General features: G+C 46.6%; 1 protein-coding gene across 2 annotated transcripts; it reads right to left on the reverse strand.

Moving 5' to 3' along the window:
* Positions 1–2,090: 2,090 nt before the first annotated feature.
* Positions 2,091–18,953, reverse strand: osgepl1 (O-sialoglycoprotein endopeptidase-like 1). 2 transcript variants are annotated; one of them, XM_072478103.1, is made up of 7 exons: positions 18,690–18,953; positions 16,589–16,976; positions 13,398–13,602; positions 13,148–13,296; positions 11,656–11,786; positions 2,654–2,725; positions 2,091–2,428 (listed from the first exon to the last, which is right to left on the reverse strand). In XM_072478103.1, exons 1-7 carry the CDS (start codon positions 18,881–18,883, stop codon positions 2,350–2,352), a joined length of 1,218 nt encoding a protein of 405 aa, XP_072334204.1. In that variant the 5' UTR covers positions 18,884–18,953; the 3' UTR covers positions 2,091–2,349. The 2 variants fall into 2 exon arrangements, with proteins under 2 accessions (XP_072334204.1, XP_072334214.1); XM_072478113.1 differs by having other exon boundaries at positions 16,589–16,971; positions 18,690–18,840.
* Positions 18,954–26,593: the final 7,640 nt, after the last annotated feature.

The raw sequence follows: 26,593 nt of genomic DNA on the forward strand, positions 1-26,593 counted from the left end.
AGAGCACCATACCAACCCTTCAAAAGAGCACCCTACTGAGGCCCAATCCCCCACCCTATACCTATAACCTCTAACCCCACCTAACCGTTGGGACACCAAGGGGCGATTTAGCATGGCAATTCCACCTAACCTGCACATCTTTGGACTGTGGGATGAAATCGGAGCACTGGAGGAAACCCATGCAGACATGGGGAGAATGTGCAGACACAGGGAGACTGTGCAAACTCCACACAGTCACCCAAGGTCGGAATCGAACCCTGGCGCTGTGAGGCAGCATGCTAACCACTGTGCCATCTATGGTTCTCGCCAAAAATTAACTACACAACATGATGTACAGCACAGGGACTTGGGTCATGCATGGCTCTCCTTCTCATTGCTCCATTCTCCCATTGACAGCAGTCTGTAGTATTAACATACCCCAGACAGCAGAACATTTGCATATAGCCTGCCACCTGGACTTTTTTATCCATTTGATTGAACTTATGTCAAAGGGAAGGCATTAATGAAGCAGCTGAAGATGATTGGGTCTGGGATACAACCCTGAGGAATTCCTGTAGCAATGTACTGGACCTGAGATGCTTGGTCTCCAACAACACAACCACCTTCCTATGTATGACTCCAACCAGTGGAGAATATTTCCCCAGATCCCCACTGACTTCAATAAATGTGTGGAGGCAGCTGTCAAATGGAAGCTCATTAAGAGAACATTTTTTCACTAAATTAGGTTTGCATTGAAACTGACATTATGTTTTTGAAGCCAAAATACCTTTATGTCACTTTTTGGATAACACGCATTACATTTGAAACAATACAAATAATTGTTAGCTCCTTACTTTCTTTGACTTTTTTCCAACTTTCTTCGTGGAGCACTAACCCTTGCTGGGCACAGTACTGAATGTCTCACCCAAGTCGCCAATCACAGTGAAGGTCAAACATGTTCTCAAGCAACGTGCCCTTATTCCAGCACTGAACGGTAATCATGACTGACAATGTGTCCCCTTTGCTCTCAGCCAGGCCAGCAGATTGGGTGGTACAAGGCTGTGCTGGCTAAAATCCAATAACTCGGCACAGCTTGAGAATCAAGTTTATCATTTTCTGGTCTCTAGGAATTAGAACTACATTAGGCTCTAGAATTATTCAGCATAGCTTTCTTTGAGCAGAGCTAGCTTGCTTCGTAGGAATCACAGAGATTGTTTGTTGCTGGTCCTCATTTTCGGCAGGGTAATGGAAGAAATTCCAAAATAGCAGATAAATGAAATAAGGATATACTAAATTTAGTTGATCTGCTATTTGGGGATGATTATGCGGAGCTTCACAAGGTGGTGGTGTGGTAGAATTTGTTTCTTGTTTTCCGTGGTTTTTTTCCACCACTTGTCAGCAAGCAGGCTAGACTTGGAGGCCAACTGCCAGGCCTTCACCTTTAGGGGAGGCACTGATACTTTCACTGGACTAGTAATCCAGAGACCCAGAGTCATGCTCTGGGGGACCTGGGTTCGAATCCCACCATGACAGATGGTGAAATTTGAATTCAATAAAAATCTGGAATTAAAAGTCTAAAGATGACCATGAAACCATTGTCAATTGTCATAAAAACCCATCTGGTTCACTAATGTCCTTTAGGGAAGGAGATCTGTCGTCCTTACCTGGTCTGGCCGACATGTGACTCCAGATCCACAGCAATGTGGTTGACTCTTAAATGCCCTCAGGGATAGGCAATGAATGCTGGCCCACCCAACGACACCCACATTCCATGAACAAATAACAAAAAAATTATGCTCCGTAGTTGGCTGCTGAGGTTGTACAAAAACAATTCAGTAATGAGCTCCCCCACTTCCTTCTCTGTGAAAAAGTATAGCATATATGAGCAAGAGTAAGCCATTTGGCTCATTGAACCTGCTCAACAAGTTTTGCAGCCAGTCCTTTTTAATCTCCTTTTGAGTTCTCCATTTCCTCCATTGTCAACATTCTATACCCTACACAGTTCTATAAATTTTTTGTACAGAATCTGTTGCCTGTATTTCCTTTATCCATTTAAGTGCAACCTTTGAATATCTCACTTAAAAAGTTAGACTTCCTTCTTTGTAAAAATGTTGATGTACAAGTTTAATTTTCAGCAAAATGTTAAAATTACAATGAGCAATGCCATAGGAATTTTGATCGGATAGATTAAGTACTGCTTATCTGTTCATTACTTTTTGTATATCAGTGTTTTCACGCCTTTTTGAAGATCCACTTGTAATTTTTGATATATCAAATATGCACATTTTGTTAATTTAGCGATTTGCAATACTCATATATTCTGATCAATGCTTTGTTTCTTAAAATGACATCCCAGAGAAGCCCTATTAATCATATATTTAGTTTAAGATAAGGAACTTTGAGGGCTGCTTTCTTGACTTGTTCCGAAAAATTAATTCCCAGAGGGGCTCTGCAAAACAAAACAAGTGACAGAAAATTAAGCTAACCAGAACAAGTTATTGCATTTACTTCTCCATTTTGTTTGTTTTATCATGGTCACATTAAGCAGCCACATATTTGCACGAACATTGAACCCAATTCTTAAAAAGTGTCAGCTTCAAGTGAAAAATCTATGCATATTTAAAACTCAGTATTTTACGATTTATTTTAAACAAACGAAAAACCTGTTACCTACTTTGGCTCATAGCGAATTCCTTCTGGTTTATGCACAACATCGATTCCTGCTCGAAGTTTCTCAATACCATTCCTAAAACACAGAAAAATGGTCTCACTGTGTGTGTGCACCATATTAACTATTTTATATAACCTGATATAAGACAAAGAATCTGTTTTCAGAATTTGCCCGATATTAAAGTGAAATTAATTGTAAAGTAAAAGCGCTGATTACATTTTTAAAATGCAATTAAATATATGTAATAGAAAGTTTAAAATACTTTTATTGATTACTTTTGTTGTTTTCGGTCTCCCATTAGATAAAATGAATTAAGTTGAATAGAATCAGTAAAAAGGGTGATGAGAATACTTATCTACATAGCCAAAGAAGTAGAGTACAAGTCAGAGGAACTCGCGCAATCAGGTCAAATCACATCTTAAATTGTATTCGGCTTTGGGCTCCAAGATATAAGGAAGACAGACATTGCTGGGAAGAACCGTGAGGCGAGCGTCTGGATTCAGGGGCGAAATTCTCCTACCCGCCCCGCCACATTTCTGCCCCGACCGGCCGGCGGGAGTCTCCGTAACACCGGCCGGTCAATGGGGTTTCCCATTGTGGGGCAGCCCCGCGCCGTCGGGAACCCCCCGGGCGCCGGCAAAACGGAGACGCCCGCCGGCGGAGAATGACGCCCCAAGTGGCTCAGTTGTGAGAATAGATTGGAGACACTTTGATTTTTCTAATCATGATAGGAGTTGACTAATAGGTGACATTTGGAGAGGTGCACAAGATAGTAAGAGGCACTGAAAATGTAAATCTGGGGCACTAATTCACAAATTAGCATCAGATTTAATACTGATGTCAGGAAGCTATTCTTCACAGAGGTCGATCAAGTTTGAGAATGTACTCTAGAGGACATGATTCCAGGGTTTATACCTTCATTCATTTAAAATGCAGTTAAATTTTGTGGTGTTGGGCTGTAGTGTGACCAGCAGTGTGCCTCAGGGATCAGTGCTGGGTTCACTGTTATTTGTTATTTATATTAATGATTTGGAAGAGAGTTTAGGAGGCATTGTTAGTAAGTTTGCAGGTGACACCAAGATTGGTGGCATAGTGGACAGTGAAGAAGGTTATCTAAGATTGCAATAGAATCTTGATCAATTGGGCCAGTGGGCCGATGAATGGCAGATGGGAGTTTAATTTAGACAGATGTGAGGTGATGCATTTTGGTAGATCGAATCGGGGCAGGACCTACTCAGTTAATGGTAGGGTGTTGGGGAGAGTTATCGAACAAAGAGATCTAGGAGTACAGGTTCATAGCTCCTTGAAAGTCGAATCACAGTGGTCAGGGTGGTGCTTAGTTTCATTGGTCAGAACATTGAATACAGGAGTTGGGACGTCTTGTTGAAGTTGTACAAGGCATTAGTAAGGCCACACTTGGAATACTGTGTACAGTTCTGGTCATCTTATTATAGAAAGGATATTATTAAACTAGAAAGAGTGCTTGTCAGAGTAGGAATGTCAGGATAGATAAGATGAATCTGTGGATTGAGAGATGGTGCAAAAGGGAGGGATTCAAATTCCTGGCACATTGGAACCGGTTCTGAGGGAGGTGGACCAGTACAAACCGGATGGTCTGCCCCTGGGCAGGACAGGAACCAATTTCCTAGTGGGAGTGTTTGCTAGTGCTATTGGGGAGGGTTTTAACTTATGTGGCAGCGGGATGGGAACCGATGCAGGAAATCGGAGGGAAGTAAAGTGGGGACAGAAACAAAAGGCAGTAAGGGGAAAAGTGAAAGGCAGAGAAACCAAAGTCAAAAATCAAAAAGAACCAGAGTACAGAGACTATGGATAACTCAGTGAATGGGTCCACTAAGGCTAAGAGAAATATAACACAGGGAGAGTGTATAAAACATGACCGGACAGATGGTCAGAGAAAGCAGAGCAGAGAGCAAGGGAATCTTGATTAAACTGCATTTATTTCAATGCAAGACGCCTGGTGGACAAGGCAGATGAACTCAGGGCATGGATGGGTACATGGGACTGGGATATTATAGCTATTACTGAAACATGGCTAAGGAAGGGGCAAGACTGGCAGCTTAATGTTCCAGGGTACAGATGCTGTAGGAAAGATAGAACAGGAGGTAAGAGAGGAGGGGGAGTTGCATTTTTGTCTGGTGAGAATATCACGGCAGTACTGAGAGCGGATATATCCGAGGGTTTGCCCACTTTGGGCAGGGGCTGTCATGCTAGCAGGTGACGCGGGTGAATGGAAGTGAGGTGATGAGGGAGTAGGCCGAGAAAGGTGGCCGGGGCGGGGGGGGGGGTTATGGAGAGGAAGGGTATGGTGGAGTGAGAAGGGAGTATTCCTTCTTTTCACACGTCCATAAGGTGTATTCAAGGATTGATTGCTTTGTAGTGAGTTGGGAGATTTTGGCTGGGGTGGAGGGGGCAGAGTATGCAGGGATAGTTATCTCGGACCATGTGTCCCACTGGCTGGAAATTCAGTTCAGATCGGTACGTGAGCAAAGGCCGGGGTGGAGGTTTGATTCGGGGTTGTTGGCAGATGGAGGTTTTTGTGATAAGGTGCGGCTGGCAATTAAGGAGTATGTGGAGTTGAATCAGAATGGGGAGGTGTTGGCGGCCATTTTTTGGGAAGCACTGAAGGCGGTGGTCCGGAGGGAAATTATTTTGTTTAAGGCTCGTGCGGATAGGGAAAGGAGGGAGGAACATGATCGTCTCGTGAGCAAGATAGTTGAGGTGGACAGGGAGTATTCAAGGCTGTCCACTGTGGAGGGATTGGTGAGGAGGAAAAGTTGCAGGGGCAGTTTGACAGGCTGACAACGGGGAGGGCAGTAGGGAAACTGCATAGGGCAAGAGGAGTGCAATATGAGTATAGGGAGAAGACGAGACGCATGCTGGCGCACCAGCTGCAGAGGCAGGCCATGTCAGGGAAATATTGCAGATACTGACTAGGGATGTGGTGTCAGAGCCGGGAAGATAAACGAGGCGTTTAAGGAGCACTACCAGAGACTGTACGAGGCGGACCCGGGGGAGAGGAGGGGGCATGGACGGTTTCTGGATGAGCTGGAATTTCCCCAGGTGGAGGAAGCAAAGAGGCAGACCTTGAAGGAGCCCCTGGGTCTGAGGGAGGTGCTGGATAGTATCAGGGGTATGAAGTCGGGGAAGGCCCCAGGGACGGATGGGTACCCGGCGGAATTTTATAAGGAATTGTTACGGACCTGGCACCACATCTGTTGGGGGCGTTTAATGAAGCGCTGGAGAAGGGAGAGCTGCCAGAGACGATGACGCAGGCAGTAATCACGCTAATCGTGAAAAAGGGGAATGATCCGGTGGAATGTGGGTCAAGTATACCCATATCAGCACAGTGGTTAGCACTGTGGCTTCACAGCGCCAGTGTCCCAGGCTCGATCCCCCGCTGGGTCACTGTCTGTGCGGAATCTGCACGTTCTCCCCGTGTCGGCGTGGGTTTCCTCCGGGTGCTCCAGTTTCCTCCCACAGTCCAAAGACGTGCAGGTTAGGTGGACTGGACATGCTAAATTGCCCTTAGTGTCTAAAAGGGTTAGGAGGGATTATTGGGTTATGGGGATAGGGTGGAAGTGAGAGCTTAAAGTGGGTTGGTGACGACTCAATGGGCCGAATGGCCTCCTTCTGCACCGTATGTTCTATGTTCTATAAAAAAAATTCACTCTTGAACACAGATGTGAAATTATTGGCTAAGTTGTTGGCGGGGACGGTGGAGGATTGTGTCCCAGGGTTGGATGCAGAAGATAAAACAGGCTTCATGAAGGGTAGGCAGCTCGCGAGTAATACAAGACGGCTCTTGAATGTAATGATGAATCCGTCGGGGGCTCTGGTACCGGAGATGGTAGTATCCATGGACGCGGAGAAAGTATTTGATCGGGTGGAGTGGCAGTACTATTTCAAGGTTTTGGGAAGGTTTGGGTTTGGGCTGAAATTTGTGCCATGGGACGGTTGCTGTATGTGACACCAAAGGCGAGTGTGAGGACGAATGATATGAGCTTTGACTTATACAGGGGTACGAGGCAGGGTGCCCGGTGTCACTGTTGCTGTTTGCTCTGTCCATAGAGCCGTTGGCGGTGGCTCTCAGGGGGTCATCGGAGTGGCAGGGGATTGAGAGGGGACAGAGGGAGCTACATGCCGATGACCTGTTGCTGTATGTTTCGAATCCGTTGGAGAGTATGGGAAGGATTATGGGCCTGCTGGGGAGGTTTGGAGGGTTCTTGGGGTATAAACTGAATGTAGGGAAAAGCAAGGTTTTCCCAGTGAATGAGCTAGGACGGCGGGCAAATTTAGGAGGGATACCATTTATGGTAGGTTTAGGTATTTGGGGTTTCAGGTAGCGAGGGAATGGACGGGGCTCCATAAGTGGAACTTAACGAAGTTGGTGGAGGAAGCCAGGGAGGATCTTAAGAGGTGGGATACACTGCAGTTGCCATTGGCAGGGAGCGTACAAGTGGTGAAAATGAATATTCTGCTGAGTTATTGCTAATCTTTCAGGCCCACCCGAACTTTATACCAAAGGCCTTTTTTCAGAAATTGGACACGATCATTTTGGACTTTGAATGGGCGGGGAAGGTGCCGAGGGTGGGGAGGACCCTGTTACAGAGGCAGAGGCGGGGGTTGGCATTGCCGGACCTGCTTCATTATTATTGGCAAATGTGGATATGGTGCGGCGATGGTGGGAAGGAGAAGGGGTAGAGTGGGTTAGGATCGAGGAAGAATTTTGTAAGGGATCTAGTTTGAGGGTTATGGTGATGGTAGCGTTGCCAATGGCTCAGAGTAGGTATTCAGGGAGCCCAGTGGTGCAGTTTACAGTGAAGAAATAGAATCAGTTGAGGAGACATTTTAGGGTGGAAGAGATGTCGGTGTTAACGCCGCTGTACGAGAAACATGGGTTTGAGCCGGGGTGGTGGATAGTGTATATAGGAGGTGGGGGGGGAAGAGGGGCTGGCCAAGGTGAGGGATCTGTATTTGGAGGAAGGATTCGCCAGTCTGGAGGAGCTAACGGAGAGGGTAGAGCTGCCGAGGGATAGTGAGTTCAGGTATCTGCAGGTTAGGGACTTTTGAGCGAAAGGTCTGGAGAGGGGGTTTCCCAGGTTACCGGGATACACCCTGCTGGAGCGACTGCTGCTTCCGAATGTGGAAGGGGAGGGAAGAATTGGGAATATATACAAGTAACTGGTGGGGTAGGGAGGCGAGCGGGTGGTGAAGATCACAGAGAAGTGGGAAGGGGAGCTGGGAGGGAAAATCAATTGGGGAGTTGGAGTGAGGCACTGTGTAGGGGTAAACGGGACCTCCTCTTGTGCAAAGATGAGCCTGATACAGTTTAAGGTGGTGCACAGGGTACACATGGCTCGGGCGAGAAAAAGTGGGTTCTTTCAGGGGGTAACAGCTGAGTGTGAGAGGTGTGAGCGGTGGACAGTGAATCACACGCACATACTTTGGGGCTGCGAAAAATTGGGAAGATTCTTGGCAGGAGTGTTCGCGGTCTTAGCCAGGATAGTGGAGGAGGAGGTGGTCCCGAACCATTTGGTGGCGATATTTGGTGTTTCAGAGAAGCTGGAGCTCATGGAGAGGAGGAAGACTAATGTGGTGGCCTTTGCCTCTCTGATTGCACGGCAGCGTATATTACTGGAGTGGTGGTCGGCATCGCCATGGGGGGGGTAACGGCCTGGTTGGGTGCCCTGTACAATTTCCTGCAGTTGGAAAAGATAAAATGTGAGTTGTGGAGCTCTGCAGAGAGGTTTGAGTAAAGGTGGGGATGTTTGTGACTGTGATTGGAATCGGGTAGGACCTACTCAGTAAATGTTAAGGAGTTGGGGAGGGTGAGAGAACAAAGAGATCTAGGAGTTTAGATTCATAGCTCCTTGAAAGTGGAGTCGCAGGTGGACAGGGTGGTGAAGGAGGCATTTGGATGCTTGGTTTCATTGGTCAGAACATTGAATACAGGAGTTGGGACGTCTTGCTGAAGTTGTACAAGACATTAGTACGGCCACATTTGGAATACTGTGTTCAGTTCTGGTCACCCTATTATAGAAAGGATATTATTAAACTAGAAAGAGTGCAGAAAAGATTTACTGGGATCCCAATGGGACTTGATGGTTTGAGTTATAAGGAGAGGCTGGATAGACTGGAACTTTTTTTCCTGGAGCGTAGGAGGCTTAGGGGTGATCTTATAGAGGTCTATAAAATGATGAAGGTAGTTGACATTTTTTCCCAAAGGAAGCGGAGTCTAAAACTAGAGGGCATATATTTAAGGTAAGAGGGGAGAGATACAAAAGAGCCCAGAGGGGCAATTATTTTCACAAAGAGGGTGGTGAGTGTGTGGAACAAGCTGCCAGAGGCAGGAGTAGAGGAGGGTACAAATTTGTCTTTTAAAAAGCATTGAGACAGTTATATGGGAAAGCTGGATATAGAGGATTATGGGCCAAATGCAGGAAATTGGGACTAGCTTCGTGGTAAAAGCTGGGCAGCATGGACAAGTTGGGCCGAAGGTCCTGTTTTCATGCTGTAAACCTCTATGACTCTAAAAGATTGACTAGGATGCAACCGGGACTTGACGGTTTGAGTTATAAAGAGATGTTGGGTAGACTGAAACTTTTTCCCCTGCAGCGTAGGTGGCTTAGGAGTGATCTTATAGAGGTCTATAAAATAATGATGGGCATAGATAAGGTAGATAGTCAATATCTTTTCAATTGAATGCAGCTGCTTTTTTTGTATTTGTTTATGGAACATTGGAGTCGCTGGCTGGGCCAGCATTTATTGCCCATCCATAATTGCCCTTGAGGAGGCATTTAAGAGTTAACCACATTGCTGTGGGTCTGGAGTTACATGCAGGCCAGACCAGGTAAGGAAGACAGATTTCCTTCCCTAAAGGGCATTAGATACATTGATACATTAGGTTTTTCTGGCTACACATATGTTGAGTACAATACATGTTTAAGGGCTGAAATAATGATCTTGGACCTTGAGATTCATCTGGGCAAAGAGGACAGAAACAAGCAGATAAAAGCTCTAAATATTCAACATAAGATTGAAGGGCCGGAAGAAGATAAAAACTCACATTTATAGAACACCTTCAGTGCAGAAAACTGTCCAATATATAAAGTCTGTGAAAACTGTAAATAGCTGTCCTATTCAGGGGTATCCAAATATTGATTATTATATTTAATTGTAATCACAAATATTATCTAAGCTTGTAAACTGCTACAGTATCACAAGTCAAAGAACAGCAAGGAAAGTGGAAGCTATTTCTGCACCTCTGTCCTTGACGCCATCAAATTGAACTCAGTCATCTCAGGATGAGTCAGACAGTGTGGGTTCCTTTTGTACTGCTCAGCTTATTTCCTAAATCTGCAAGACATGTTCTTCCACTCCCACAGCACTGCCCACCCTCGCTTCTCTTTCCCCAAAACTGACAAAACTCTCGTCCTGACCTCGTCCCTCATCAACACCTCAAAATCCCCAACTTCTTTAATGATCTCCCAGTTGGGCTGTTGCACCAACTCTTCACAGGTTTATAAACATCATATTCTGTGGGCCACCTCACCCTGCCCTACACCTTTACCTCATCCCAAAACTACCAGTTACCTCAAGTTCTGGGGCGGGATTCTCCGACCCCCCGCCGGGTCAGAGAATCGGCGGAGGCTGGCGTGAATCCCGCCCCTGCCGGTTGCCGAATTCTCTGGCACCGGATATTTGGCGGGGGCGGGAATCGCGCCGCGCCTGTCGGCATGCCACCCCCCCTCCCCCCCCCCCCACCGACAATTCTCCGGCCCGCGATGGGCCGAAGTCCCGCTGCTGGAATGCCTGTCTCGCCGGCGAGGATCAAACCACCTCTCTTCCCGGCGGGACTAGGCGGCGCGGGCGGGCTCCAGGGTCCTGAGGGGTGTGTGGGGCGATCTGGCCCGGATGCCCCCACGGTGGCCTGGCCCGCGATCGGGGCCCACCGATCCGTGGGCGGGCCTGTGCCGTGGGAGCACTCTTTTCCCTCCGCCTCGGCCACAGTCTTCACCATGGCCGACGCGGAAGAGACACCCCCCCTGCGCATGCGCGGGGATGACGTCAGCAGCCGCTGATGGTCCCACACATGCGCGGACTTCCGCCGCCCGGCGAAGTCCTTTCGGCCCCGGCTGGCGTGGTGCCAAAGGCCTTTCCCACCGGCTGGCGGCGCGCCAACCACTCCGGCGCGGGACTAGCCCCTCGAGGTGAGGGCTTGGCCCCTAAAGGTGCGGAGAAATCCGCATCTTTGGGGCGGCCCGACACCGGAGTGGTTCACGCCACTCCATCCCGCCGGGGGCCCCCGTCCCGTAAGGTAGGGGAGAATCCCGCCCCCGATCTTTGTTCTTCAATTCCTCTATGGTCTCACTCCACATTTCTGTAATGATGTTTTTCTAGACTTATCTATCATATCTACAGCTTTCACTCTTTACACATTGGGTGACTCCTAATCTCCCACTCCCTCTACTCTTTTATTAGTAGCTGCTTATTTAGCTGCAATGCTCCTGTCCTCTGGAATGCTTTCCCTTTGTTCAGAAGTCTCCTCAGACTAAATGCCTCCATTCCTCCTTTTCCTTCCTGCCAGTGCATGGTTTCCCCTTTGAAAGAAATTTGTGGCATCTTCCTGTACGTTAAGAATGCAACGAATTTTATAAACATATAAAAGCAAATTGGAGAGTGTGGAGGAAACGCAATAGAGGAATGCAAAAAAGGAGAAAAACACGATGATTATTTTGGATCAGATGCACTGAATGCTGATGCAACTGAAAAGAATTGTCCAATTTAGGTGAAGATTATCACTTCCTGGACTCCAATACAGTTAAGACAAACGTCAAACATTTATGTCCAAGAAGGAAACTTGGGAACTTCAAAGTTCGTACTTTTTGATTCACATTTTCCCCAAAACAGCTACGTTTTAAGATGGTTAAAATAATTTTTTATCGTATCCAATATCTCAAAGTAAGATTAGTTATTGTTCTCACCATGCAATCATGATTCCATTGTCTGTGCAAAGTTTCGGAGGAGGGTAATGCAGCGAGAATCCATTTGCTTCAGTAACTATCTGGAGAGCTTTTCTGATGTATTCATTACTGGCCACACCCCCTGAAACCACCTGAAATGAAAGTAAGGAATATACAATGATAAATGTTCCACAAATGAAAATCTATACCTTTCAAAAATTGAATTCTCATGGACAGTACAATAAGTTGATTTCATGTGGTGCTAACTATGGTTCTATGTAAAGAATACAACTTAATATATTCATATGACCAGGAAAGCACATTTAGATTAATGTTGAAGTTAGCTAATGCAATGTGAATGATTGTGATGCCACCAGGAATGGATCTCTCAGAGCAGGAGTTCAATATATGGGTGATGGTTTCACTTGGATGGCCACTGTCACAATTTTCATAGAAGTTACAGTGCAGAAGGAGGCCATTCGGCCCATCGAGTCTACACCGGCTCTTGGAAAGAGCACCCTACCGAAGCCCACACCTCCACCCTATCCCCATAACCCCATAACCCAGTAACCCCACCAAACACTAAGGGCAATTTTGGACACTAAGGGCAATTTAGCATGGCCAATCCACCTAACCTGCACATCTTTGGACTGTGGGAGGAAACCGGAGCACCCAGAGGAAACCCACACACACACGGGGAGAACGTGCAGACTCCGCACAGACAGTGACCCAAGCTAGGAATCGAACCTGCGACCCGGGAGCTGTGAAGCAATTGTGCTAACCACTATGCTATCCTGCTGCCCAAATTTGTGTTCCACTTGTGGAGCAAGTGCCTATGCAAGAAGGCAATCAACTATCGGCCATCACTCCTGGTCCAAGCAGTAAAATCCCACTTGAAAACAAATACAAACAATGCTGTTTTTAAAATATCCCTTTAATTCTCCAGCCAAGCATGTTTACAAGTAGTCTGCCTCCGCGCCTCTTCAAAATGCTAATCTCAAATTGATGAATACAAAGTGTTCAAAATCAGCACAAGTCAAACCACTTTTAAATCTGTCCCGACACCATTTGAAACTATTTTGGCTCTCCGTACAGAATAGCTCTAAGTTTTTTAACTGTCGGTCTCACTAAAATACCTATTATACCAGCATTGTTTTAGTGAAAACGAGATTCTCTCTTACTCTCCAAGTTATTTTTCCCTCTCATAAGGTTTACAAATGCTCTAATCACCATCTGAAAGAGCAGATGGGGTGAACTCAGGCCTTGTTAATGTCAGAGTGAAACTGATTACTAACTGCACAAGAGCAAGCCAGGTGACTCTCTCTCTCTCACTTCTGAATACCCCTCCCTGTACAGAAATGCTTGGAGTTCACCAAGCAGTTCTTAATGGTGCCACAGCTAAGACTGACAACTCAGCAATGGAGAGCACCAGTTCACATATTACCACTCCTTGGCACCATACCCAAGACATATTATTACCAAGTAAGATACAGGTACATTGTGAAATACTGACCAGGGCTGGATTTGGATGAGGCAACAAACCTTCCTTCTTACAAAAGAGAATGGCTCGATGTGTTCGCTTTGCTAGGTGAGCAGCTACTGTATGCTGTACAGCAGCAGCAATGTCACATACACAGGACAATATCTGTCCCTCTTGGATACCTGGTTCAGAAAAATATCTCACTTTACAGAGTGTACAACAGGATAATGAGTGAGTCAGTACCATCTGTCACATTAAGTATAAATATATAAGACTGGCAAACCTTCTTCCCTTTCCTTTTTGATAATTATTTGATTGACCTGATTGCGGAGACCTGAAAAGGAAAAATCACAATCCAGGTGCCGGCTTATGGGCTGCGTTAAGCTGACGTGTAATCGATTTCCCATTTTAGCCAAACATTCAATGGCTTCACCTCCACTCATTGTACAGCATGCTGGGTGATTTTTGAGTGACAATCTTCTGGCAACCTGTGAAGAAATGTCTAACATCAAAAATAAATCTTAAACTATTTTCTAAACCAGAAGAGCCTCATGCACATGATTCATCATGCAGTCATAAATGACCATAAGCTTGGGAGTCCTAAAAACTGTCTCAGCTGTTCATACATTCACTTAATGTAGCCCGCCAAGCTATTATTACAGTAAGGTACAACATTATATCACCATTTCTCACATTTAAAATCATTTTAACACTGCTCAGTTTTGGGTTTGGGTTTGTGTTGTTTAAAGGATACCTATTTATCGGAAGAAACTATATATGTGGCTGGAAAAATTCCTGAAGTATCTGACAAGATTCAAGTACCTTTTAATTCAACACTCATCAAAAGAAAAGGTAGGTACACTAAATCATCAAGGGGGGAAGTTTTCTGTATATTTGCATCCAATCGGGTTGCAAATCAGTGTGTAAAATGCCCATAGTTAAAGGTTGAGGAAACTCAGATGCAAATATGCTGAGCACCTAATTACACTACATCCACACCGTCTCACTCTTTCACATCCACCTAGCAATCCCTGTTACCGAACATGTATCAGCTCATTAACAGATCTGCTCCCGGGCTCAGAAGCCAAACACCCAAACGTCCAGCTAACATGCTGCTTCAAAGCAGATGTAAAACAACTCAGATTTTAGCTGCGGGAGGAAGTTGCACCTGAACTTAACTTCTCTGGTGTTTTATTACCACTTTGGAGCAATTTTTAAAAATCTTTGCTGAAACCTGTATTTTCTCTTTCAATTAATGTATTTTTATGGCATTAGTATAACTGAAAACCTTTCATAAACACATGCGCTTAAACAGGATAAACCTAATGCGCATGTGGGATGATTAGAAGGCTTGAGACTTTAATTTTCATACTTAAATATGTTTTGTGAGTTTGAAGCTTTCCTAAGGCCCCCAATTGTTTACGTTCATTTCTTCCTTGTTATGCTTATTTTTATGTTTCAGCACTTACTAATTTACAACAAATTTGGAAGTGAATAGGCTTCAGTGAATTGGAAGTTCAGGTGCAGCTTCCTGATTACACCCATGACACTCAGATATTATACATAAAGTAGAAATACTTAACATTAATAGCTAGTGTGCATCATTAATAATGTCCAATCACATATAACTGGAGCCTGAAGGACAAAGGTTTGAATGGAATTCTGCTAAAGTCTATCTCTGTAAATAGTAAATAAATAATCATTTGTCAGCAACATCATTGGAGACACCCAGAGCCTGGTCATAGTGTTAATACATATAATGGTTGAACAGATGATTCTGCAATAACTATGGGTAGAATGCTACGGATGGCAAGTGATCAGCGCTCACCATCCCGAGAGTCAGCGCCTAATGTACAGCCACAAACTCTCAAGTCCCACTGCCATTTAGTGTTCACTTGAGTGTTAATTGGTAGTGGGCAGGACTTCCATCCGCCTTTGGAAGGAAGTCCCAACTTGGCCAGGCACAGTGCTGCAGTTGCCAGAAGTGGTATTGCAGTGCTCTGTCTGGGAGCAAGTTTCAGGACCTTCGAAAAGGTAAGTTTTGGTGGCATGAGGACAGGGGCCAATGTGGCATCAGGAGTTAGGCCAGGGGAGACGGGGGTCCCAGAGCCGAACGTCCTGGGGAAAGTGGTTGCTCAACTTGGAGGGGGTCTTCAGAGTTAGGTGCCACCTGCCCCAACTGCTTCTCACACAAGATGGGGGAAATTGCAAATGTCACTTTACCCTTCCCGCACCCGCCTGCCTAAAAATTTAGGCTTGGCAGGATGAGACCCTTAAGTGGCCCAAAGGGCCTTAATAGGTGACTGGGTGGGTTCCTGTCCAAGGCCCTGCCTGCCCAAGCGCAAACTTGTGTCTGGGTTTAGGCGGGCCGGTTTTAGGGGAAATCCTGCCCATTCTATTTTATGCTCCCCCCTCCTCAGAATCCACATTGGGAGGAGCATAAAATTCTGTTTTACATATCTACATGTTCATAGAATTATCTACATTTATGTTCTGGGCATGCCCAAAGCTTAGGGGATTTTGGCAGGGATTTGCGGATGTCATGTCCAAGGTGTTAAAAACAAGGGTTGCACCGAGTCAAGAGGTGGCGATTTTCAGAATGTCAGAGGATCCGGGAGTCCAGGAGGAGAAAGAGGCAGACGTTCTGGCCTTTGCCTCCCTGGAGCCCGGAGACGGATATTATTAGCTTGGGGGACTCAGAGCCCCTGAAGTCAGAGACCTGGCTCACTGACATGGCTAGCTTTCTCTTCTGGAGAAAATCAGTTCGCCTTGAGAGGGTCAATGTCAGGGTTCGTCCGGAGGTGGCAGCCGTTTGTCGACTTCTTTAGAGAAAATTAACCGTCAGCAGAGAGAGGGGGGGGGTTTAGCTTAGATTAGCGTGTAAGAAAGGTGGGACCTGTACGGGAGGAAGATGGCCTTTGCACAATGTTTATATTTGTATGTACACTGTTTCTTCTGTTATTGTTACAAAATCACAAATACCTCAATAAAATGTTTTATTTTTTAAAAAAAGAATTATCTACATTTCCATCTAGATTGTAGAATACACCAAAAATGACATAACATTACCCAAGAATTGAACAGTTCTACTTAGCCAGGTTTTACTTAATGTAGTAAAACACTGTAAATATGGCTTTTTAAATTGCTTAATTCAAATTATCTGATAACTTAAGTTTTGGCAAAACATTCCTATTTCACTGTTATTTTCTTTATGAAATTCAAATGAATGAATAATTTACATTATTTTAGTACAAAAATGACTCTGAATCGACAACAAAAAGCACATTAATCGATTATTTGCTTTAAGCTGAAGTTTAAAATGTAACACTATAATGTTTTGTTCCTGATACTTAGCTCCTCAGGCAGTTTGTGCAATTGGTCAGGGATAAATGAAAGTTTAAATGTCACTGGAGTTACTGCAGCAGAATCTTGATGTTGTCCACTGCTGATTTAAAAATTCCTCTCTGTACATACCTTGTCTAATGTGTCTCCAGGGGCTTCGTCCAACGTCTGTCCAAGAAGAAGGAAGTCAGAGACGCCACGGGCAATAGCCAGTAAACTGTGGCCACCAGAAATCAAGAGGACTAGAAAGGGAAATTCCACCATGTCCAGCATTCTAACAGTCAGTGCATGAGCTTCCATGTGATGAATAGGAATAAAGGGTTTCTTATATTGCTCTATTAGTTTTAAACTGTACTCTAGACCCACTTGTAAGCTTAATGCAAGTCCTGGTTTTATGGTAGTTGCTATTGCTGTTAGTTCACAAGGAGGGATTCCACTGTTATCCACAGCTTCTTGCACCACTTTTTCAATGTGTTCTTTGTGTAGCCTTTGAGCCACTGTTGGAATTATCCCACCTGTCCTGAAGCAAAACAAAGTACAGCTAATAGATCCTGTAAATTATTTCTGAATTATGAATTAATAAACTATTCTAAAACAATATTCACCTTCCACAACAAAGTATCTAGGACATTCAAATTTAAATAACTTATTTAATTAACATTTATAATGTTAAGTACAGTGGTTAAGCACGTTACTTCAAATATGTTGTAAGTTTGAGACATCTGCTGCAGTTTTAGTAGTTTCAAAAAAGGATGAACAATCTACATCACAGCAATGAAAAATCTGCTCTATATTTAGAATTCCTCAGTGCATGGCATGGAACAATTAGAAGGGAATCTGTGACTCAGACTCTCCCAGCTAAAGTAAATGCAATCATTGCCTTTTGATTATCACAAGTTATCATTGTCATCTTTTCTGCACAGGTTCAAAACTGTTGTAAGACTTCTTACTGTGCCCACCCCAGTCCGACACCGGCATCTCCACATCACATTTTTTAAACTTTACCCACAAAGACTTATTTTAAGGAACATTTATTTGTGTATATTATCAAAGTTATCCTTAAAACAATCAGAAAATTATTCCTTTCCTTTATCCTTCGGATAAATGTTTTGACCAACTATGAGGTGGCAATTCACAGGAGTAGGAATGGTTATAATTCCTGTTATTTGTTTTGTAAAATCATAGAATTTACAGTGCAGAAGGAGGCCCATCGGGTCTGCACCGGCCCTTGGAAAGAGCACCCTAATTAAGCCCACACCTCCACCCTATCCCTGTAACCCAGTAGCCCCACCCAACCTTTTTGGACACTAAGGGCAATTAAACATTTTTTTTTTTTACAAATTTAGAGTACCCAATTATTTTTTCCAATTAAGGGGCAATTTAGCGTGGCCAATCCGCCTATCCTGCACATCTTTGGGTTGCGGGGGTGAAACCCATGCAGACACGGGGAGAACATGCAAACTCCACACGGACAGTGACCCAGGGCCGGGATTCGGACCCAGGTCCTCAGCGCCAGAGGTAGCAATGCTAACCACTGTGCCACCGTGCTGCCCCTAAGGGCAATTTATTATGGCCAATCCACCCAACCTGCACATCTTTGGACTGTGGGAGGAAACCGCAACACCCGGAGGAAACCCACGCACATGCTAGGAGAACCTGCAGACTCCGCACAGACATTGACCCAAGCCGGGAATCGAACCTGGGATGCTTGAGCTGTGAAGCAACTGTGCTAACAACTGTGCTATCCTGCTGCCCCACATTTTAAAATCGAATATTATTTATACAGTTTCCTCTTGTTTTTAAACAATTTAAAATCAGTTTGCTTGTGTGTCAAATGGAAGATAATAATGCCTGTAACAACCTGCACAGGACACATGGGGCAAGGTCGATTGTTTTCCCCGTGTGGCCCGAGGACTATGAGCTCCCCCGCTAAGGACAGGCCTGATAAAAGGACACTGAGAGGATCCGATGAGGTATAACCGGGCCCCATGTAAATAGATGTTCTCATAAATCTGTCTTCTTTTGGTTTACTCGTCGAATTCCCCTCGCCTTTATTAACGTGCCCAAAAACATGGCATTGTGAGATTTTGTCAGCGACCACACTTGGGGTAAATATGGTATCAACTATTTAGGTGTGAAAAATAGAAGGGGTTAATGTATTAAAGTTCACTTAAAGCAGTGCATTTTTTCCCAAGCACATCTGGCGAGGGTAATTTTCATTAGGAATACCTACTCGAGGTGGATGCCTTTCTGAGAATGTAGGGCTTCCCCTAAGATTTTTCCTGTTTCGTCCACCACAGCTGCTCCAGTGTCATCGCAGCTGGTCTCTATGCCCAGTACCAGTCTGGCTTTGCACTGAGCCTGACTCAGGAACCGGGCACCTGGGACACGGCTCAGGGCGCGCGAACCGAGACGATGCGTCGCCATGGTAACGCAGGCCGCCGCTGCGTTCTTTTGACCCGAGGTCCGAGCCCCGGGGACAATCGTCCGACTCTGTGGTCACAAATAATTCTTTCCCCCGTTCCACGAAGAGCGCAACAACAATTCCGGCCTTTGAAACGTTCCGCCTCGCAAGTAGCGGATGTTCTAAAATAGAACTTAATCATTATGCTGCATCAAATAGGATGTCAATAGTCAATCGAAGAATAGAATACTTGCGCTCAAAATCTTTAATCAAAACAGAAAAAGCTGGATATACACAACGGGCTCTGGCAGCATCTGTGGAGAGGAAATCAGTTGGGTGACCAAATGTTCTGCTTTTTAAGGGATTGTCCCTTATGTTGACTGTTTTCCCAGTGGGCACCTTTCTCCTTATCTCTAGGGCTGAGAGCCCTGGGAGTTTCCTTTGCAGAACAGAGACTGTACACGGCACATAGATGTCAAAATACCCAACTAAAAACTAGTTCATTCCGATTTGATTTCGCCAATTTGTGAAATTGTCCATTTCTTGGACCTGGAAGCCTACCTGTACAGTTCATGAAACAGGCATTTTGACCAACCATTTCATGAAATATACATTTGAAAACTTGCCCGGTTCATGAAATTGCCAACTTTTATGAACGGAAAATAACATTTCATTCACAAATGGATAATTTGCTTAAATGGATAATTCTGTTTACGGTTCTCTTATTCCATCCAGTATTATATCCAAACCATTCAGACATAGCTTATATTCATTCATCAATGATTACAATACAGCAAAAACAAATACAGAAACAATTCATTCATGCATTATTCAATGTATACATCAGATCTATTGACCTGTAAATTCCTGACTCTCCAGCGTTAGATTTGAAGGGGGGGTGGCGGTACCAATGAATGTCTGATTTTTGGAATGTTTGATAAATGACAGAACCTCCAGGATCAGGAACAGGCTTTTTAGTCCACAAGCCAACTCCACCCTTCAATTAAATCTTGGCTTATCTGTGTTCTTAAGCTCTCAGCCCGCCCCAAATCACTTTATACATTTGGTTAACAAAAATCTATTAATCTCAGGTTTAAAATTTAAAATTGACCTGGCATCAGTTACTATTTGTGAAAGACAGTTCCAAAGCTTGACATGTTGCGCGAAGAAGTGTTTCCTAAATTCCTTCCTGAAAGGTCTGGTTCTAATTGACCATGCCCCTTAGTCCTAGATTCCCCAACCAACAAAAAGAGAATTGCGTCCCAGCGCCGCACGTCTGAGACCCCCATTCTCCGCCCCCTCGCCAAGCGCGATTTTGACGTGAAGGCTCGGAGAATCCCAGCCCACATATAATTCTAGGAAATCTACTCTGCACTCTCTCTAAGGCCAATGTATCCTTCTGAAGAACTGTGCCCTGAACTGCTTGCAGTACTCCAGCTGTATTCCACCAAGGCTTTGTATGACTTCTAGACCCTTTTATTGTGTTTCTGTAGATATTACATAGAATTACATAGAATTACATAGAACATATAAAGGCCTTCATTCCTGTGGTAAACCACTGTGTTCCTATATTAAGGGTTGTACGGTAAAACCTGCACTACAGGTTCACCGGGCCCCTGCATGCTAGCTCCGCCCAGGAGCCGGGTTATAAATATGCGTGGCCTTCAGCTCGCAGCCATTTCGTCAGCTGCTGTAGGAGGCCACACTTCAGAGACTAATAAAGCCTCAGTTTGAATTGAACTTCGTCTCCAGCCAAATTGATCGTGCCTCAATTTATTAGTCTCTGATTCAGAAGATGGACCTCCGTATTAAACCAGATCGACTGCAGCTGGATCCACACGCAAGTGATGCCAAAAAGGACTTTCAGCTTGGCTAGCTTGTTTTGAAGCGCGGCGCCGACACCTGTTCCAGAGGCTCAGAAGATTCAAATCTTGTACTCCAGACTCAACTCTAAAATCTTCCCGCTGATCCAGGATGCGCCCAATTATGCTGACGCTATGACTCGACTCAAAGAGAGCTAGCATGCAGGGGCCCAGGTGAACCTGTAGTGCAGGTTCTGCCGTACAACCCTTAATGTAGGAACTCAGTGGTTTACCACATTCACCTCCTGTTAAAATTGAGTCCGGCTGGGGTGGTGGATAACTATATACAATTCTCAATCTTTAATATTTACAGAACAGTGAAAAACAAATGTATCTGGTCATCCGGTGGGCCGGTCAGAGGTTCAGCCGGTCCTCTGGGATCGACGAAGTGGAGCCGGCGATGTTGGTGAAGTCGTGGTCGAAGGTGACTCCGAGAGCGTGCCAAAATCCTCTTCATTAACGGGGGTGGGCAGGGGGAGTTCGGACCGTCCTAGGGGGGGGTGATGGGGGAGGCGGGGGAGGGGAGGGGAGGGTGGCGCCGGAAGTGACGGGGGTGGTGTGGGGGCGGAACCTGCTGGGCCCAGGTCCCTGAGGGAGACTGTACTTGCGGCCGTTGGGGAACGCCACGTAGGCGTACTGTGGTTTGCGTGGAGCAGGTGCACCCTTTCCACCAACGGGTCCGCCTTGTGGAGCCGCACATATTTATGGAGAAGCACGGTTCCCGGAGCTGAGAGCCAAGTTGGGAGTGATACCCCGGATGTGGACTTCCTGGGGAAGGCAAAAAGGTGTTCATGCGGTGTATTGTTTGTAGCAGTGCAAAGTAATGAGCGAATGGAATGTAGTGCATCAGGGAGGACCTCTTGCCAGCGGGAGGACGGGAGATTTCTGGACCATTGGGCCAGCTGGACGGCCCTCCATACCATCCCATTCTCCCTTTCGACCTGTCCGTTTCCCCGGGGGTTGTAGCTCGTCGTTCTGCTGGAGGCGATACCCCTGCTGAGCAGGAACTGACGTAGCTCATCACTCATGAATGAGGATCCCCAGTCACTGTGGATGTAGGCGGGGAAGCCGAACAGAGTGAAGATAGAATTAAGGGCTTTAATGACGGTGACAGACGTCATGTCGGGGCAGGGGATGGCAAAGGGAAACCGGGAGTACTCATCGATCACACTGAGGAAATACGTGTGTTGGTCGGAGGAGGGGAGGGGCCTTTGAAATCAACGCTGAGGCGTTCAAAGGGGCGGGAGGCCTTCACCAGGTGCGCGCGGTCCGGCCAGTAGAAGTGCGGCTTGCACTCCGCACAGACCTGGCAGTCCTTGGTGATCGTCCTTACTTCCTCGACGGAGTAGGGCAAATTTTGTGCCTTAATGAAGTGGTACAACCGAGTGACCCCTGGGTGACAAAGGCTGTCGTGCAGGGTCCGGAGTCGGTCTACATGTGCGTGTACCTCGGGATAGGGCGTCTGGGGGCTCATTGAGTTTGCCAGGGCAATACTTAATCTCGTAGTTATAGGTGGAGAGCTCGATCCTCCACCGCAAGATTTTGTCATTTTTGATCTTGCCCTGCTGCGTGTTGTTGAACATGAAGGCAACCGACCATTGGTCAGTGAGTTGAGTGAATCTCCTGCCAGCCAGGTAATGCCTCCAATGTCTCGACGGATGAGTGCCGAATTTCGGAGGCATGAACGGTGCGGGAAGAGAATTCCACGGGCCTGCCTGTCTGGTTGAGGGTGGTGGCAAGGGCAATGTCCGATGCGTCGCTTTCTACTTGGAAAGAAAGTGTTTAATCTACAGCGTGCATTCCAGCTTTGGCAATATCAGCTCTGATCCGGGAGAAGGCCTGTTGGGCCTCTGCCATCAGGGGGAAATGAGTGGACTGTATGAGTGGGCGGGCCTTGTCCGCATAATTTGGGACCCACTGAGCGTAATACGAGAAGAACCCCAGGCAGCGTTTGAAGGCCTTGGGGCAGTGGGGGATGGGAAGCTCCATGAGGGGGCGCATGCGGTCGGGATCGCGCCAATGAACTCCGTTCTGGACCACGTAGCTGAGGATGGTTAAGCGGTTTGTACGGAACACACATTTCTCCTTGTTGTACGTGAGGTTAAGGAGAGTGGCGGTGCGGAGAAATTTAGCGAGGTTGGCGTCGTGGTCCTGCTGATCATAGGCGCAGATGGTCACATTGTCTAGGTACGGAAACGTGGCCCGCAAGCCGTACCGGTCGACAATTTGGTCCATCTCCATTTGGAAGACCGAAACCCCATTGGTGACGCCGAAGGGGCCCCCAAGGAGGTGATATAGACGGCCGCCTGCCTCGAAGGCAGTGTATGACCGGTCCGATTTACGGACGGGGAGCTGGTGGTAAGTGGATTTCAGGTCCACCGTTGAGAAGACCCGGTACTGCGCAATCTGATTGACCATATCAGATATGCGTGGGAAGGGGTACGCGTCAAGCTGCGTGTACCGATTGATGGTCTGGCTGTAGTCCACGACCATCCTGGGTTTCTCCCCAGTTTTAACCACTACCACTTGGGCTCTCCAGGGGCTGTTGCTGGCCTCGACAATACCCTCCTTAAGCAGCCGCTGGACTTCGGACCTGATGAAAGTCTTGTCCTGAGTGCTGTACCGTCTGCTCCTTGTGGCGACGGGCTTGCAATCCGCAGTTAGATTGGCGAAGAGGGAGGGGGGGTCGACCTTGAGGGTCGCGAGGCCACAAACGGTAAGTGGGGGTAATGGCCCGATGAATTTGAGGGTGAGGCTCTGAAGGTTGCACTGGAAGTCCAGGCCCAACAAGAGTGCAGCGCAGAGATTAGGAAGGACATAGAGGCGGAAGTTACTGAATTCTACGCCCTGGACAGTGAGGGTGACTGAACAGAAACCTCGGATCGGGACGGAGTGGGATCTGGAGGCAACGGTGATCCTTTGATTGGCAGGGTGGACCGCGAGGGAGCAGCGCATTACCGTATCTGGGTGTACGAAGCTTTCAGTGTGCCCGGATTCCAGCAAGCACGAGGTCGCGTGGCCGTTGATTTTCACCGTCGTCGACGCGGTGGCCAGGTTGTGCGGGCGAGATTGGTCCAGCGTCATCGAAGCGAGCTGTGGGTAGTCGTCGGGTGCTTCGGATGGTGAGCGTGTGCGGTTCCGATCTCGGGATTTCCAGAGACCCTGTGGGAAACAAAATGGCAGCGCCCATGGTGCGCATATTGTGGGGTCGGGGCAAGATGGCGGCGCCCATGGGGCGCACGTGGCCAAAGGGGGACAAGATGGCAGTGCCCATTGGTCACACATGGCCCCGGGAGGAGAAGGTGGCGGCTCCCATTGTCCATTTGGCGTGGGAGAGGGGGCGATAGCGGGTGCAATCGCAGCGACTGCGCAGGCCTGGCACACAGCCGCGAAGTGGCCCTTCTTACTGCAGGATTTACAAACAGCAGTGCGGGCCGGGCAGTGTTGGCAGGGGTGCTTCTGCTGACCGCAGAAGCAGCAGTGGGGGCCCCCGGAGTGCGCGGATTGGCGCAGGCGTATTGGGAAGGCAGGGCCCCAGTTGAGGAGGTCGTCGGCGGGGTCCAGGATGGGTAGGAAGGGGTAGAAGGGTGGGCAGCACGGCGGGAGGGGTAAGACTGTACATTACGGGATGCGACCGTCATGGAGGGCGCCAAGGTTTTCGTCTCCGCTAATTTGAGGGTGGCCCCTTCCAGTAGTCGTTCTCAGATGCGGTCCGACGCAATCCCCGTCACGAAAGCATCGCGCATGAGGATGTTCGCGTGTTCAGCGGCCGTAACGGCCTGACAGTCACAGTCCCGGATGAGTGGAATTAGGGCCTGCCAGAAGTCTCCGATGGACTCACCAGGTAGCTGCGAGCGGGTGGCGAGTACGTGCCTGGCGAAGAGCGTGTTTGTTTTCTGAGCATAGTGTTCTTTAAGGAGTGCCATTGCTTTCGCGTAATTCGAGGCGTCTTGGATCAACGGGAACACGCTGGAGCTCAGTCTGGAGTACGGGACGTTTATCTTCTGAGCCTCCGTTGGCGCAGGGTTCGCAGCGTTGATGTAGGCCTCAAAACAGTCTAGCCAGTGATTAAAGTCTTTTCTGACGTTGGGCGAGTGCGGATCCAACTGCAGGCGATCTGGTTTGTTTCTGATATCCATTCTGTGGAAAAAATCTGACTGCAATAAATAGATGCACAATCAATTGCACAAAGACGCAGATTGGGTACAATTGTGGCTTTATTGCAGTCAGGTGCATGGCCTCCTGCTGCAGCTGGCGAAATGGCAGGGCATTGGAAGTCACGCATATTTAAACAGATCTTAGTGGGCGGAGCCAGCCAGCAGGGGCTACTGGCGAACCTGTAGTGCAGGTCCTACCTTACATCCCATAATACAGTGGTTCACCACAAACAGTTTATTTGTTAAGCCTAGCCAGTGGAGCGAATCTCCGGTGGGAGCGAATCTCCGGCTAACCGCAAGCTCTCTCCAAAGAACAAAAGGAAACCTAATTATTTATACACTTCTTCAAATAAGTAACAGCCCAGCATCGCTGATCCAATCATTTGTTAACAGGCAGGGTAATCTGCAGTTGAAGGTTTATTCATGACTTTCTGACGTTATCAGACCCCATGTCTCCTGTCCTTATTTCTTTGCATATCCACTTCCCCTTATCGTGACCTTGTCAGTAGCTGGTCCTGTTGTCCTTAATCATCATGTTTTCCCTCATCATCCTTAACTTTGTCAGTGGTCCCATTGTCTATATTCATAAGGCCCATCGTCCTTAACTTTGCCCCCATTTCCTTAATTTTGTCAGTGGCTGGTCCCATTGTCTATATTTATGAGGATAGTCTAGGGGCTGGTGATACAGGACGTTCCTACTTAACAGGCTGTTTCTATCTGACTCAATTTGGATCTGTTCTCCCAAAGAATGTGGTCAAGTCAGAATGTGGTCAAGTTCCACCATGCTTTGCGTATGTTGTTTTAACCTGACAGCATACATTTGCTTGTTGATGTTAGCTACAGATATTAAACATATTTGGTATTTGTTACATGTTAAGTACGCAGGTGCCTCTACCTAGGAAGTGTCCTCTTAACACTGGAATAAATAAATAACAAACTACTAACACTAACTATTATAGAGCTACTGCAAAATAGATCTATTCACCAACACGACTTATACTGCCAACTGCTGGTTGGAGGTCATGTATAGTATTATATACAGAATTGCTTTATGCATATCATCACATCCCCTTTTTTATAGAGCTACTGCAAAATACGTCTATCCACCAACACAACTTACTCCCAACTGCCTCGAGGCACAGATCTGCATGGTGGACTTACACTGCCGCCTGCTGGTCGGAGGCCATGTATAATATATCATCCCTATGTCTGCTTGGGTTTCCTCCGGGTGCTCCAGTTTCCTCCCACAAGTCCCGAATGACGTGCTGTTAAGTACTTTGGACATTCTGAATTCTCCCTCCGTGTACCCATACAAGCGCCGGAATGTGGCGACTAGGAGCTTTTCACAGTAACTTCATTGCAGTGTTAATGTAAGTCTACTTGTGACAATAAAGATAATTATTATAAACAGAATTGCTTTGTGCATATCATTACATCCCCTTTCTTATAGAGCTCCTGCAAACTACGTCTATCCACCAACATGACTTACTCCCAAGTGCCTCGAGGCACAGAGCTGCATGGTGGACTTACACTGCTTCCTGTTGGTTGGAGGTTGTGTATAATATCGCATACAGAATTGCTTTTTTTAAATTTAGTGTACCCAATTAATTTTATCTAATTAAGTGGCCAATCCACCTATCCTGCACATCTTTGAGTTGTGGGGACGAAACCCACACAAACACGTGGAAAATGTGTAAACTCCACACAGACAGTG

Source organism: Scyliorhinus torazame, chromosome 2 (assembly GCF_047496885.1).
Source record: "Scyliorhinus torazame isolate Kashiwa2021f chromosome 2, sScyTor2.1, whole genome shotgun sequence".
Taxonomy (NCBI): Eukaryota; Metazoa; Chordata; class Chondrichthyes; order Carcharhiniformes; family Scyliorhinidae; genus Scyliorhinus; species Scyliorhinus torazame.

Excerpts from the sequence above, each read along its gene's own strand:
- osgepl1 (XM_072478103.1), bottom strand. The coding sequence starts at position 18,883 with ATGGCGACGCATCGTCTCGGTTCGCGCGCCCTGAGCCGTGTCCCAGGT. Across the intron at positions 16,977-18,689 it reads CAGAAAGGCATCCACCTCGA|GACAGGTGGGATAATTCCAA; the intron begins GTAGGTATTCCT and ends GTTTTGCTTCAG. Across the intron at positions 13,297-13,397 it reads CAAAAAGGAAAGGGAAGAAG|GTATCCAAGAGGGACAGATA; the intron begins GTTTGCCAGTCT and ends TTTCTGAACCAG.